Source organism: Bemisia tabaci, chromosome 3, assembly GCF_918797505.1.
Source record: "Bemisia tabaci chromosome 3, PGI_BMITA_v3".
In the NCBI taxonomy this organism is placed as follows: Eukaryota; Metazoa; Arthropoda; class Insecta; order Hemiptera; family Aleyrodidae; genus Bemisia; species Bemisia tabaci.
In genome coordinates, this window is record NC_092795.1 from 57268353 (window position 1) to 57284261 (window position 15909).

General features: G+C 39.2%; 1 protein-coding gene across 2 annotated transcripts in view; it reads right to left on the reverse strand.

Moving 5' to 3' along the window:
• The window catches only part of LOC109034134 (acid sphingomyelinase-like phosphodiesterase 3b), a 165059-nt gene that overhangs the window by 56095 nt on the left and 93055 nt on the right, over nucleotides 1-15909 (reverse strand). For both annotated transcript variants that reach the window (XM_072298883.1, XM_072298882.1), the window contains exons 3-4: nucleotides 13431-13490; nucleotides 8748-8886 (exon numbers count right to left, since the gene is read on the reverse strand). In XM_072298883.1, coding sequence (XP_072154984.1) covers nucleotides 8748-8886; nucleotides 13431-13490 — 199 coding nt within the window. The remainder of the gene's footprint in view (nucleotides 1-8747; nucleotides 8887-13430; nucleotides 13491-15909) is intronic.

The window sequence follows — 15909 nt, forward strand, 5'->3', positions numbered from 1 at the left end:
TTGATTCCGTATCGTGTCCATATTCCTTAGATTAGGTCAAAAATGAGATAAAATGTCATCGCTGAAAGAGTCTTATCAGAGCGACGCGACGTGTTGCAGTGCGACGCGCCTAATTTCTCATCTCCCAACTCGCACCTACGCTCACTAAAACCTCTCTAGCACTCAAACCTGCAGCTATCTGCAAAATCTTTTTTCACCATTCACTCTTCAGACTATTACCTATGAGCCTATATAAGTCTCAAAGTGGAGCTCAGTGGAGCTTTTTTTAAAATGAAATCTAAAACAAAAAAAACTCGACATTTTCTCCACCTATGTTCAAGTGTCAATATTGGCACGAATAAGAGATTTTTATGAGCATGTTAATATATGATTTTGTAGCTTAGACTACGCACTTACAGAGTATAATGTCGGTTTTTGAAAAAAAAAATCTTCCTATTGACTTATAGGCGATGACTACTTTAGCACCAAAAGTAGCTATTTTCTTCGATGCCCGACAAGGGTCTGTTTGAAAATCTTTGAGGGAGGAATAAATAAAATTGATGCTACAACTTGATAGTCTGTAGCATAAGCTACAAAATCATCCAGATACTTTTGCTTTCTGGGTTGGAAAAAAATTTGTCCACCTCCTGAATTTTTTCCGCCCACCCGCCAGTGTGCGCCGTATGAGCCCTCAGGCGTTGCCAAATCACCTCCGAGAGATCTCGAATTTTCAGGAATGTTTCTGCACTTTTTTCTCCCAATATTTTGGAGGAATTTAGTCCGTAATTTGATCTAAAGTTTATGAAAATTTCGAGGACAAACATGCATAACTGGCTTCAGATATTACATTTTCTGAGAAGCAATTTGGCAACATTCGAATGCTCATACGGCGTTTTTCCTTAGCACGGCAGAATACCGCTCAATAAAAAAAGAAAATGGCGGCGGAAATTTTTAAACGTCTCATGGCGCTCGTGATGCCTCGGCCGGAAGGTGATGAAATGAGCCGGCTGAAAAGAATAGATGCAGAACGCATGAAATCGATCCGTTTGCTCCCAGTTGAGCTTACCAAGAATAACAGCTTCATTGCGAGCCTGTAAACTGCAAATAAAGCCGCTCAAAAGCGTATGCTCCAATAAACGCGGGGGACCAGTGTTTTATCGGCGGCAATAATCCTCGTTCTCGTCCCGCGTCGCACAGTGGATCGAGTTAATTAGAGAGGTCGGATATGAAATTTTCGACTCAAACTGCAAATTTTTATGTTTACTCCGTCACATTTTACATTTCAAGGGGTACTTTAAGCAGAAAATTTTTCGAGAAAACCAATGAAACCACTTATAGAACCTCAAAGTTTTGTACGAACGGATAGTTATAAGCGTTTAAAGTTTCCAAAGTTTGTCCTGCCTCTCCTATTAACTGGAGTCATTGTGCGTCGGATCCAACCCAACCCTCCGATTTTTATTCCTCTCGCTATCTGACCCTTTCGCTGTGAAATGGCATTCAATAATATCAGCGGCTTATTAGCGTCGTATCAGTGACAGCTTGTTCACTCCGGGGAAGAGAGTTTAGACGACGAAGCTCACTTTCTCTCACAATTAAATGGGCTCTACCAAAGGATAAAACTCCAGTGAGAAAAACCTGTAGGACGCTCGCGGGGGGAGGTGGGCACAGCACACGTCCCCCGTTCCAACGATAAATTTTTTTCTTCGAGCTTTGTATAATTTATCAAACGAAAAAGGAAATAATGGCGGATGGAAATAGTGAAAGATATTGATGATATTTGTGGTGTTTTTCTTTTTCCTTTCCCTTTTTCGGAAACTTCGTCGTCTCGCACAATGGGACCGGATCTCATTTGATAAGATCGCGAATTCTGATATCTATTCGCGACATTCCACCCGACAGGCGTAGAGATCGTTTTGGTGTTTGACCCCTTTGATTTTCCAAGTCCATCAACATTGGCATCAAAAACTTTAAGCCGGTAGTACATCCACGCACTCCTAATCTCGTCGGGTGTTAGATATTCCTCTACTTATTTAATTTAATTTTCAGCGTGGGACTAGAATTGTAAAAATACTTTACACTGAAAAAAAATTCTCGGCGTTTTTACCAAGGTCCGTTGGTACCTTTACCATCTCACTTTTTTACCAATTTTTGGTAATTTTACCAAGACGGACTGGTAAACTTACCTAAAAACCGGTATTTTTACCGTTTTTTTTAAGGTAAGAATACCACTTTTATTGGTAATCAACTCCTGGTAACTTTGCCATTTTATCTCGGTAATTCTACCATAGTCGATGAAAAATATTGGTGCTTTTACCAAGGTCCAGTAAAATTACCGAGAAAGATCAATAATTTTACCGAGATTTCTCGGTAAAACTACTAATTCCATAAATGGTAATTTTACCAACGAAAAAACTGGGATCAAATAGAACCCTGAATTCTTGATAATTTTACCCTTTTCTTGGTAAATACATTGAGATTTTTTTTTCAGTGTTGTCAGTCGGTAATGAGATGAAAGAAAGTAAATGTGAGCAACCACCATCAAAAATTTAAATACTTTACTTCCCAAGATACTTACAAGTCCTTCTCAATGCTCATCATGAAATACAGTGAGGCATCTCATTAGAAATAAAGGCGTAAAAAGAAGCGAGAACTTGAAAAGCTAGAGAAAGTGTTTCGCACACTTTCGTGGCTTTGCTCTTGAACAAGATCCATCCTTCCCTTTTCAGTAGACGACCCTCTCTGCAACTCTCTCGGCGTGAGGAATCAATATGAAACTTTTATCAAATTATATATTTCACGCATATTCATAGCCTCGAATTCGATCAACTTTAACCCCCTCCATGGCACTAGCTAATCTGAGATAATTAACCCAACAGATATGCAAATAAATTCATACTGAGGGCGGAAAAGCCAGCCCGACTGCGCCTAAATTCCCAAGTTGCGCCGCGCTATCCCGCAACCCAAATTACCTTTTAGTGTGCTTTCTGTCACGTCTGCTCCCCAGGTTCGACTTCATTAATGAGAGATGCCAACCAACGTCGTGTCGATCCAAGATTGACTGGCAGTTTGGCACTTTACAACCGACCGAGTTACCAAGGTCTTGCAGGATTCAATCCACTGCCCTTTTAAACTCGAGGACAAGTGGACCGCGCTAAACAGAAAGGAACCAAGCCGCATCATCTATTGCCAAATTTGATTGGGCAATTCAATTTTTTACATCATAACGGTTGTGCGGATTTTCATGTAAATTTCAGTGAATTTTCTCCTTAGTACGAAGCAAATTCTGTAACATTTTTGAGGGAATCCGTGCAAACGTTCTCACGTAAAAAAATTAAGTGCCCTGTTCAATTTGGCAATAGCTGATGTGGCTTGGTTCCTTTCTGTTTAAGACGGTCCGAGTAACCCGCAACTTGTAATGCTGGCCAGATAATCCACCTTAACTTTGTGCCAAGTCGGGGTTTTCTTTAAATTTCAAGTTTCTGACCACAACTCTTCTACAATATACATAAATCACTGAAAACTGGTTTAAACATAAAAAAAGCTTACGCCAAAATTGGGACTGAGAGGAAAACACGAAAAGCCGTCTCATTCGCTTGGTTGACAATCTTCAAATTCCAAAAAGTGTATGTTCTTATAGAGGGCTATTTGGATTGCATTTTGCAAAAAGGAACCAGGAGCATTGCAATGTTGCTAAGATTGTGCAACTTCTTTTGTCTAGGAAGGAAAATCTGATTATCTATTATCAGTTTCTATGTTACTCGCTAAAACTAAAAATTAAAACACATGTAAATTTCATATTTTTTCATGATTTCAGTAATTTGATTGCAAAGGATGAAGTTGCTAAATTTTAGCAACATTGCAATGTTTCTGGTTCCTTTTTACAAAATGCAATCCATTTTGAAATCAGATATGATTGATTATACCAGAGAAAACAAAGAAAAAACAATTTCTCTACCACCAAAACAGAGATTGGCGCTTACGTGTTTTGGAAGAAAATCGGTTCGTTTGAGATGAAGTCGAAGAGCTGGGGGAGGGATAGAACGGAAAGGAGGAGAGAGAAGGCGAGGGAAGAGAAGGATGAAAGGAAAGGGAATAGCCATTGACGATTCGGAATGAGCTCCTGCGAACAAAGTCGCGGGTCTAATTTCTATCTTGTTAATTAGTAACGCGAGCGGAATAAAAGCTGTTTGATCGATGCGAGAAGGGTAGACGGGGCGGAAGAGGTTAGAGAAATAGAGCCAACTTCAAAATCGGATAAGAGTTAATAAACAAAAGTCGCTTGGTTAACCATTAACTGACTGGGCTCGGCGCGAAACTCTTAAAAGCGTCGAGCGGTGCCGGGCCGAGGTGCGGAACAGTCCCGATAAAATTCTGTATTCGTCTTATTTCGACATAATTTCCTTTTTAGCTCCCATCAACTTTCCCTGGAAGACCCGCCAACTTTCCCGCGCTCCTCTCGCCCGCCGTCGCCACTTGCGTGAGAAAGTGCGCAACTTTCAAGAGGAAAGTTTTGAGGTGCGTTCAAAAATATACGCTCGAGTGTAACTGTTTAAAAATTGACGCCCGGTGGAGGTGGCAGTCTACCAGTTAGCACTCTATATTTTTGAATATCACGACTTTTATCTGATTTACGCCAGCTCATTTCGAGAGGATAGCACTCGGGCCAAGTCTATTGTTCCTTTGTTTATTCATCAAAGTGTACAGAGGGCTAAAAGAACGCTCAAGAGATGAATGATAAAAAACGTAAAAACCTTTTGGAAGTGGCATCTGGAAACTGAATGAGAGGTGCACCGTCAAAAGAACATGTATCGACGGCGTAAGTCCGCAATCACATATCTCGTTTGCGGTGTCGGAAAATCTCCGCCTCTATGTTATTTTTTTAAAGGAGAACAAATTGATATCATTCCCTGGAGATTTTGCAGAATTTTTTCGCACAGAGAAGAAAAATCACGGTTGTTTTAAAGAATTTCCGTTGAGTAGTTTTTCGTTTAAAACATGAAGTATGACAGGAAATTTGCAACGTCACAAACCGAGTTATGCGATTGCCGACTTACACCGTCGATATTTCATTCCTCATCAGAAGCTTCAGTCAGAAAATTCTCAGCGGACCCTCAAAAAAATCAACTAGTAAAATAACTAGAACCAACACAATATGGAAATAGAGTAAGGAATGGGACACGCTTTGCTGACGGCGCAGAGATACAACTATTCGTGCTTGACGGATGTCCGTGTTGCGTCCGTAAAATTGAAGGCGCGCTGGGTGCGAGGCGTGAACTCTTGATGATCCGCTTTATGCTGCAATTGAGGTGTTGTTCAGATTTTGGAGAAAAGTTGTGTTGACTAAATTCTTTCTTTTTTCCAATTTAATGTCTGATTCTTTGTTTAATATGTATTTGTAGACTTCTAAGCTTTGTAGCTTTCTGTATTTCTAGACTTTCTAAGACTTTGTAATCTAAAGCTCGTAGGTACCGGCCCCATACAACCCGGGCGGCACGTGAACATGATTTTAAAGTTTCCTTCGTAATTATTGTTAATGCAAATATAATGTATGAAAGAAGATGCCGGGAAAAATTAAAATTTGGGAGAAAATAATAGGTAGGACCTATGAAGACGGTGTTGCAAAAAAATTGCTAAGCATGAATACACCGTAAAATATTCTGTACGTGAATGGATGGAATTCCATGCGGGTATAAAAATGAAGCGCCACCCGGGGTAATTGAGTCATTTATCACTATAAGGAAGTCTTATAGTCCAGAGCTCTATTACACCCAAAGGAGCCACTTTTGTGTCCTCACAAAACGGTTTCAAAGTTTTACGAGATGATTCTCTGTAAAAAGGATTTAGTCATCCTTCCAGTGTTTTTTTAAAAAACAATTTGTGACCCGGCAGTTGAGAGTGTAATCGAAAATAATGAATGAGATTAAAGGCTTTATAATAGGTTCATAAAGGTGCCTTTATTTTAAAAATTCAAATACACACAGAGTAAATAATAGTCTCACTCGCATGATGTAAATTATTGTCCTTGAATTTTAAAGAATCTTGTAACTTTATGGAAGTACCAAACTTTAATTCGAAAAATTATATCTTTTTAATGTGATTTATAAAAGGATCGAAAAACCACGAACGGAAGATTTTGATAAATCTTTTGTTTCATTGGTGTAAATTCAATAATTTCCCTACAAGTCAGATTACTATCAATGTTCAAGAAAAAAACTTTCACTCATGTCAAAACTCTCAAAATATTTGTATGAGAGTTATAGGTAACCAAACAACTTTTTGTCAAGATCCATCCTCCACAATCTGTGAAGGAGTCCTATTTTCTTAAAATTAATCAAGATGCAGCCTACCTTTTTAGTTGAATAAAGGAACATTATACGCGTAAATGATGACAGAGGTTATGACTATCGTTCGATGATTGTATGATGCATGTAAGATGCCCCGTGGCCTGAGATTGTCTCCTTTTCAAAACTATACTGATGCTACCTTTCTATCAAAAGAGCAATTGGAGATATGTAAACGTAGTCCCTTCCTCACGTGTTGATACATTGCAGAATATTCACTCCTTAATCGACAATAGTGCACGACGTTCCGGTTATGAGGAGTTTCAGGTCTCTATTTCATGAGAGAGTGCGAGCTGGAAAATGTTCAAGAGAATAGATCTGACTGGCTCACAGTGCACTCGTATACTTGGTCGCAAAGTTGAGATAAGTCCAAATTCTATTTGCCTAAAAAGATGTTTAAAACTTCGAGAAGGGAGAAGTCTTTGAAAAATATGACTCATTTCAAAGTCAAATTGGAAGACACTTCATCTTCCACACTCTTTATTAATACCGGCGGTAAATCAAGAATTTATAAAAAAGAAGATAATACATTTTAATAAGCCAATCCTTTAAAGGTTGAATGTTCGCGGGAGGAATTCTTTAAATTATAAAAGTCATGATTGAAGTCGGAGCAAAACTTTCACTGCCCTCGCTGAGTAAATATTTCTGAGCGTATGGAAATCGGGAGAGTGCTCGACGAAATGTTCAGCAAGAAATGTAAAACAATTCTATTTACGGATGCAACTACTTCCGGATATTATTCAAACGACGCGGAAAGGATATTCCTACCACTTTCTAAAACCAACCTTCGAGTGATAAAACTTTCATCAAAATTCTGAGGAGCGCGAAAAGTGAGTGAAATACACCTCTTCGTCGATAAGGATTTCGAGTTTTTTCGAGTTTTTTGGAAGTGCATTGCGAATCAATGGAGAGTTCTGCCGTGCTAAGGAAAAACGCCGTATGAACATTCGAGAGTTGCCAAATTTCCTTCGATAAAATGTTTATTTTTTTATGAAGTTATGAATATTTTTCCTTTGAATTTTCAGAGTGCAAACAAAACAAAACAAAACAAAACAAAAACAAACAAAACAAAATTGCAAACTTAATTATCCGGAAAATTGGGAGGAAAATATTCATAAATTTACCAGGAAATTCGCGTTTTATCGAAGGAAATTTGGCAACGCCTGAAGGTTCATACGGCGTTCTTCCTTAGCACGGCAGAGTTGTAGAATGAATTATTGACATACATCCTTTTCAAAGTGATTCCGGAATTAACACGAGCTGGGTGAGAAGCCCACGTTGCATCGCAGTCTGCTCACCTTGAAAAATGTGCATTTAATTTAATGTAATTTTCCATAAGCGCTAAGTAAATAGCGTCAAATTTCAACCATGAAGCGTGGTGCCCTGCTGATGAATCATTAGTAAAATAATTTTTTTTTCGCGCGCTAATCTCAACTGAATCGGGACGTGCAAGAACCGCTGATATCCATTTTTCTAGTCTGCAGTTTTTCTGAGTTGATAATTCTTTTCGGAGTTGGATGCAACCACAAAAGTGACGTTAATACTCGTCTCCGGGTTACCTTAATCCCAAAACAAGTCCTTTCATCACTTTAATGGTTATATGAACTCTTTAAAAGTATTATTAACTCAAAAAAACCGAAGACTGGAAAAATGGACATTAGCGGTTTCTGCACGCCCCGATTCAATTCTCATCGTGTCCTGACAGCCGAGAGGAAGTGACAACTCACCATAGACTTCTATGCAACTCGAGCATTAGAAAGCTAATTTTTGTGCTCACCCCGCGGTCCGCGGGAATCTCTCTTAAGCCTATGTCACACTATCAAAATACTCCATCATAATGTCAAGGTCAAAAGCTATGATTGGTCCAAGTAATCGAATAAGCCAATCACAAAACCTGACCTTGATATTTTGATGGCTAGCTTTGATAGTGTGACACAGGCTTTAGCCGTCATGTTTACCTTTGCGTGTTACGTACGGCATTATCGAACGGAATTCGGCGAGATAGATGGAGATGGCTAGAGAGTTCTTCAAAACGATTATCCTGGCCGATTTTGACAATACTTAAATGCTCAGCGGCAGGAATGATTCTTGCTGTGACAATATCTAGTCATAGGGTATGAAGGGGGGTCCTTCCTCGCGACAAGGCGACAGAAAATCACGAATGTCACGTGCTGGCAAATCCTGAGTTTGAATACAAAACGGGACTGTGAGTGAAAGATGTGCTTTAGCGGTTTTCCGTTTGCTTTCTCGGGTCTCGATCCCCGATGACAGGTTTTGCCGACAGATGCACTGCGAGGAACTGAGAGACCGGAGGGCAGCATTATCTGTTTACTCTTTTCTTTCGGGAGCTAGAGCGACGAATGGACATCAAAGAAACACATCAAAACAAAAGCACTAAGAAGAGAACTCGAAGAGTTTGAGACTTACCCTGTCCAGAGGACGAATTCGACGTTATCTCCATGCTTCTGCCTCATGGCGTGGACGGCTGACTCGACCAGGTTCCGAGAACTGTCGCAGTTGTGATCCCCATACTTCCCCGAGGGCCTTTGCGGGCCTCGCCAACAATCTAGACAAACGTATGAGGAAGCCTTTCAGTCTGTCACTCTAATAACCCGCCAATAGTTTCACTTGCATCATGACAGTAAACTCAGAAACGTTTTAGGGGAGTAAAATCGTGAGTTGAACAGGGGCAAGAATAAGTGAATTGCATTTTGCAAAAAGGAACCAAGGGCATTTTAATGTCGTTAGGATCGTGCAACTTCTATTCTTTACGATAAAAATCACTGAAGTCATGCAAAAAACTAATAAAACATGTAATCTTCATCTTGAATTTATAGTTTATTGGTACTAGATGTTTAGGTTATTATATCGAATAAGATTTATCAGTATTTTTCAAGATTTATCCCAATTTTCCCATCTCATCTCAATTCATACCAGAATAACTTATACACGATCCTGATACACTCTATTTGTCACGATTCTCCCTACGCAACCCTTTTAAACCCGATTTTACCCGATTCATCTCACTATTCATCCTGGTCAAGGAACCCCTTTTCATCATGTATTTGTAGTATCATTTATTATTTATTTTATAGTGGCTCCCAAATTTTCCCGATTCATGCGAATTCATCCCGACCGGCTTAGTATAACTGATAAAATAGTAAAATCGATGATGATTACCATGACACGGGTTTGAAACCCACTAAAATTACTGTATTTGCAAATTAAACGGTCATAAAGAAAAATAAGTATTTTGGGATCCTAGCATCACTTGCATCATCTTTATCGAATACAAAGAACCTCATCGCGATGTATACAATAGAACTGGAGGCCAAAAGTCCAACTCTGTCACCTCTTTAAGGAAATTATACACATGCGTGATGATTTTACAGTTTAAGTTTCATCTCTCGTAATTTACTTGTCCTGTGGCAACTCCTCTGGTCAGCTCATGGTGGTATCAGATTTGTAGATAATCGAGCCATGCGTGTTACAGGCGGATTGCGGCTCATCAGGGAAATTTATAAAGATAATTATTTTTCAGGATCCGTGCAGACCATGAGCGGTGAGCTAGTTTAAAATTGTAATGAATAGTCCTCGAACATGTTGGTAATGTTTAACGATCATGATGGAATGCATCTCGAATTACGGCGTGGCATGGCGTACAGCCAATTGCAAAGAGAAACTCTTGGATGAGAGTTTTGTCGAGAAGGGGGGTATTCTAGTTAATTTATGACTTGCAATCAGCTAAATTTACCTTTTTTTGCGCCCACGCCGTGTCATAGTCTGGTTGATTTTATGCCGTTTGTCACCGCAGAGGTATGTTTTTTATTTTTATTTTTTTTTCACGAGGGATTTTTTCTCGCTCCTGTTCTCTCCGACAGGGTTGTATGTATCACTATTACACTTATAGAGAGAAAAAGTAAAGAAAAAAATATACATGTGTCACAGTCTGCGAATGAAAGGATTTCAACTTACAACATCTAAAAATTGAGTTATTCAGAGCATAGAGGAGCGTTCCGTTCCACAAGAACCTCGGGACGAAAAACTTCTAAAACGTCAAATCCAATCAGAGCTACGGCGGTTTGAAGTTCGGAGTTTAGGAAAAATGTAGTTTTGAGAGAAACTTGTATTGAAATTTCTGTCCACTACTTGTCAGGTGCACACAATAATTTACTGATTGTGCTAATTTTTTGGTTCGAGGTCTGCTTCAGAACTTTTGATGTATATGACAGATGGAAACGTCTCTTTCATTGACCCTCAATCACTACTGATTCATTATATCTGTCACCAAGATGCGACGATTTTATGGCCTGAATGAACGTAGTAAAACTTCCCGTTTGCTGATTTCCTAGCATGGTTTATTTTATCAACAGAGAGCTATACATTATAAGGCCGTGCAAAATTCTGTGAGTTTTTCTTAGATTTAAAAGAATATGGATACAAATTCCACACAGAATAATATTACTTGTATTTCTTTTGAAGAGCACAAACCATGCGAGGAAATTAGGCAACGTCCGATATTATTAGGCTAATTCTAGTTTAACCCGTATATTTGGACTTTGCAGGAAGGAAAATGTTGTCATACATTGTTGGCGTGACGTGCTCTGAAAAAATGGAAAGAAATAGAATGGGAGATTTGTTATATAATAGAAAATCTAAGTCTAATAAATTAATTAAAATTTTCGGATTTTGCAGTTTCAAGATCGACATGTATATGTACTATTTTTGAATCACTCCTATCCTGCAGAAACCCAGTCAACAATTGGGTTCATTCACACGAAATTTCATTATTTACCAAATTAATAGTATCCAATTCAGCTTTGCTGAGGAGAAATCGACCTAAATAAAAATTCATAAGAACGCATCGATTAAAGCAAATACTGAAAAGAGACCGTTGCAAATATTGCTCTGCCATCTTGCGTCATTGTATGGTTCGCGTGAAAGAAAGGAATAAGAAAATAAATACGTGAATGAATAAGCATGCAGTTCCAACACACAAAAAATTGAAGAACACGCCGATATGAAGGTCTAAATTAGCCGAGAGGACATCCATTTTGAAATGGAACGATCGCAAGATTGGATGCTCTTTGGAGGCGCTAAGATAGCATTTCAGGCCACTTCCGTCGTCTTGGCTTTTTGAATTTTGAAAATTTGCCTGAAAATTCGACTGTAAAGTCAAAATATACGCCCTGGCACCAAATTTCATAAGAATCGATCGAACCGAACAGGAGCCGAAATAGCGTTTCAGGCCACATCCACCATCATGGATTTTCGAATTTTGAAAAATTGAGTTGGAATTCAAGTCTCTCGTTATAAGATGCCGCCTGGTGCCAAATTTTACAATAAACGATCAAAGAAAAGCCGCATATCGGCATATAAACAATGGTGAACGGTACCAGTTAATTTGCACACGGCAAGGCGCCTTCATTTCTGGCTGATACTGTGCAATACTGCTGTGGCGGAATAGTTGCTCAGAGCGCCTTCGACGGTGTTGCTTCGATTTGATGGCAAAGGATCACGATTACCGCTGACACTCTAAGTGCGTTCTCAACACTAACGGTAAGGTGAAAAACATTCATACCTCAATCTGCAACATTGCAAGTTTTCCTCTGCCTATTTTACTGCCGGCAAATCGATGTGAACACTTTAAAATCCGCCAAGATTTTTTCGAAATAAGATGAGAAATATTGTTTCATTATAATGTTTCATTCAAAATCTATTTGTATTCTTTCGTCAAAAAGATGAAAATAAGTATGGGTGAAGACCTTCGAACAAACAAAGACGGTTCTGAAATTTTTAGCCCTCGAAGCTAAGAAAGAGCCAAAGTAAACTGTGCGACAATTGGTATTATTTTCAGTTCACTTTTGCGATTTTGCGTCTTGTAGATTGAGATGCTTCAATTTCTCATTTGCTATTACTTTTGATTTAAACATTTTCGTGTGAGTAAAAACTCTCTGGGACGAAAGAGGAAGCAATTTCCATAATCTACCGACTGGATTATATTTAATTGCATGGTAAAGTTTGTAAAATAGCAGGAATTTCTCAATTTTGCCCCTCGTATATGGCACTAGATATCCTCTTCAAGCAGCCCTTCTTCAATTAGATGCCATTGAATATACTTTCAGTGGATGCAAGCTTGAATAAAAATTGAGCACGCTGGTTTTTATTAGGACCCTAAAGTTTTTTGGATACGTGCCTGGCTCATCAAATAGGCAAATATCATCTCCAGCCTCTGGGAATAAGCGGGAGTCCGTAATGGAGCTGTTCTGATGCATTGATGCATTTATTGCTTCTTATTCTCGAGCCCATGCAGCGATGCTTAGCAACGATTTTACCAGTCAGAGAAACTGAAACGTCCCTTTCTCCGCAAAAAATTTGGGTCAAAAAAGTTTCTAATACCAGCCACATTTATATAATTCATCTAAATTTGCTGAAATATGTATAATTATGGGTAATCACAATCTAACCGTTGTCTCACTCAACCGTAAGCGGAGCTAGAGGAATTTTTGTTGGGAATTTTTTTTAGAGAGGTTACAGAAAAACACCCCTTTAAGGATTTCTTTGGAGAAAAGTATCAATAAAGAGGATTTTGGAGCCTTTTCTCAGCTCCAATAGGGGTCCAAAGAAGGGCTTCTTTTGAATTTTTTTTGAAAATTGAGAAGCCTCTCAAGCAATTTCGAGCTTCTTTTTATGAATACTGTATTGGAGCATAATTTAAAAAATGGCAGAAATTTTAAGAATTGTTTCATAAAATTCCGTGCATTCAAAGAAAAAGGTCAATTGTAATTTTATGGTGAGGGTAGGTAGGTACTCCTCGGTAGTCATTCATCCCACCCTTACACTTGACAAATCTTTTCCTATCTTTTCCCCTAGAGGTCAGCTGAAAAGTTACAAGTGCGTATTCAAAAATTTCTCAAATCACATTCCAAAAGTTTCGGTTTTCGTCGGCAAAATTTTAAGGACCATATGAAATCAGACACTTCAAAAAATTCGAGCTAAGTGCAAGCGTAAAAATGTTAATAAATAAATGAGGAAATTAAAACAAATCATACAATTTCATTGATTTATGACAATGAATGCAAAAACATGCCAAGAGTTCAGTTTACATACTACTGAAATTAGTCCCAAGGTCTTCATCCAAATGAATGTCACTGATATGCCAGAAGTAACCTGTAAATGAAACACACGATTAATTAATTTAATAACCTTTCGAAGAGGAGAGGATGGAGGGGAGGAACTTAGAAATAGGGTATATAAATATAATACAGATACACGAAGCTGGGTATGATGTGAATTAAGGGCAATTCAATGGGCCTGTTGCATGCAAGAGATACAGCCATGCGAATAGACTTTTTAGAGGTTAAATGACACGAAAATTACGATGGTCACATTGAAAAAGTCTGAAATACACTCGCCTTACTGCGCAATTTGCGTTGATAGGAACGCGCTTTTTCAAATTTCCCGCGTCTGAGGGCAGTTTTCTAACGGAAACAATTAACGGCAACTCGCGGCTATTTCCGGTCAACTAAAACTGACAACATAAGCTAAAAATCGGAGCTCGTGATATCGTGAAATGAAATGTAGAAGGATTGTGTTGGATATTGAAAAGTTGATCGATTTGGTTACCGCATAAAGCGTATATGGACCACTATAAGAGATCACGTTGGGTTTGTAAACAAACTGAGGGAAAAAATAACAACAACAACAACGACTCGGCATCTTCCGGAAATCACTGAGCCCACCGTATGCTCGTTTCTGGTGATTAGGAAACTGCCCCGAGACGCGGGAAATTTGAAAAAGCGCGTTCCTAACAATGCAAATTGCGCAGTAAGGAGTGTATTTCAGACTTTTTTAATGTAACCATCGTAATTTTCGTGTCATTTAACCTCCATAAAGTCTATTCGCGCGGCTGTATCTCTTGCATGCAACAGGCCCATTGAATTGGTCGATGTTGAAACCTGAAATTCCTATGCTCTGATGGTCCAAGGTCCATGAACTTTTGAGAATGAGTAAGGAAAGGAAACTGCCGTGATGAGGAAGAGTGCTGTATGAGCATTCAGACGTTGCCAAATTTCCTTGGATAAAACACGAATTTATAAGGAATTCTTTGAAGATTTTCCCTCCGGTTTTTAGAGTGTTTCTCTCGCAAACAGATCTACATTATTTACAAATCTCAAGAGGAAATAGGTATACACAACTCTCCTCAAAAATAAACATTCTATCGAAGGAAATTTGGCAACTCTCGAATGTGCATACAGCGTTTTTCCTTAGCACGGCAGTGAAGGCTTGAGACTTCCACGAACGAAGACTTTTTATCCGGCTTCAGAGGACGACTCAGGACGAGAGGGAGGAGTGACGCAATTAGATAAAATAAAAAAAAATTCGTGGAGCTAGATGTCAGTTTTGAAAGTTGTTACGGGTTATACGATAACAAACGTTTATTTATTTTTTTCTGCCCGAGCGGGAGACCCTCGTCGGGGAGCGGGGCGTTGATAATGAGCGAAGCACTCAAATCTCACGCTTAAAACGGCTCCGTCGGGGGTGAAACAAAACACGGGCGGAGGCGGCGAAAGTCCGGCAACGATAGTTATGGTTTGAGCGATGGAGCCGAGCCGAACATGTTGCTGTTAACTTATCAATCACTGGATTTAGAGGGTGTCTCATGGCTGTTGTCGAGGAGGGTAATTTAGTGATTGCACTTCTTTTTAAGCTGTTTCCGATCGATCCATCAATCTGATCAATCTCTCTTCGCACTTGTGTCTTTCACCGCCGCCGCCGCTCGGCATCTCGCGACGCGTCGAGGGCGTCCACATCCCTTTTATTCATCAATTGGACGTATTTCTGTCAAACGGAACTATGTGCATTACGACGTGAGCCCTGAGACACATTAGACTTATGTGTCTAACAGGGCTCACGTCATAATGCACATAGTTCCGTTTGATAGAAATACGTCCAATTCATCTGTTCCGGCTTCAGCGTGTGTTCCCCCTCCTCGCTCGAGTTGACACTCGAAATTACTCGCTCATCCTACATCTATTCGAGCAACATCCGGGGGAGATTGAAAGAAATCCCAATCTCCCTGGCTCCTTCGAAAATCCTCAAGTGCCTCACCGATCTGACCGCTTTTCCTCTATGCTCACTCAAAACTCAAACGAGTTGCTGAAACAATGGCCGACAATGCCGTGCTAAAGAAGAACATCGTATGAGCATTCTGCTGTATAGATTTTCTCCGACAAAATATTTATTTTTGCGGTAAGTTATGCATATCTTACTTTGAATTTTTTGATGATTTAGATTAAATTTTGAGAAAGATCGTCTGAAAAATTGGAGGAAAAATATTCAGAATTTGGAATTCGTTTTTCATTGCAGGAAATATAACAACGTCTAACGGCTATTAAAGCGTTCTTCCTTAGCACGGTATTACTGGACAAAGTGCGAAGCATCATGATATCAGTGGCGTGGCGTGGTTTGCGATGTATCGATTGATCTGTTATTTAAACCTATGGAAAAGGATCGATTATCAGGGTGTTTGCAGCGAACACCTTAATAATCGATTCTTTATCATAGGTACAAATGGGGAAATATCGAT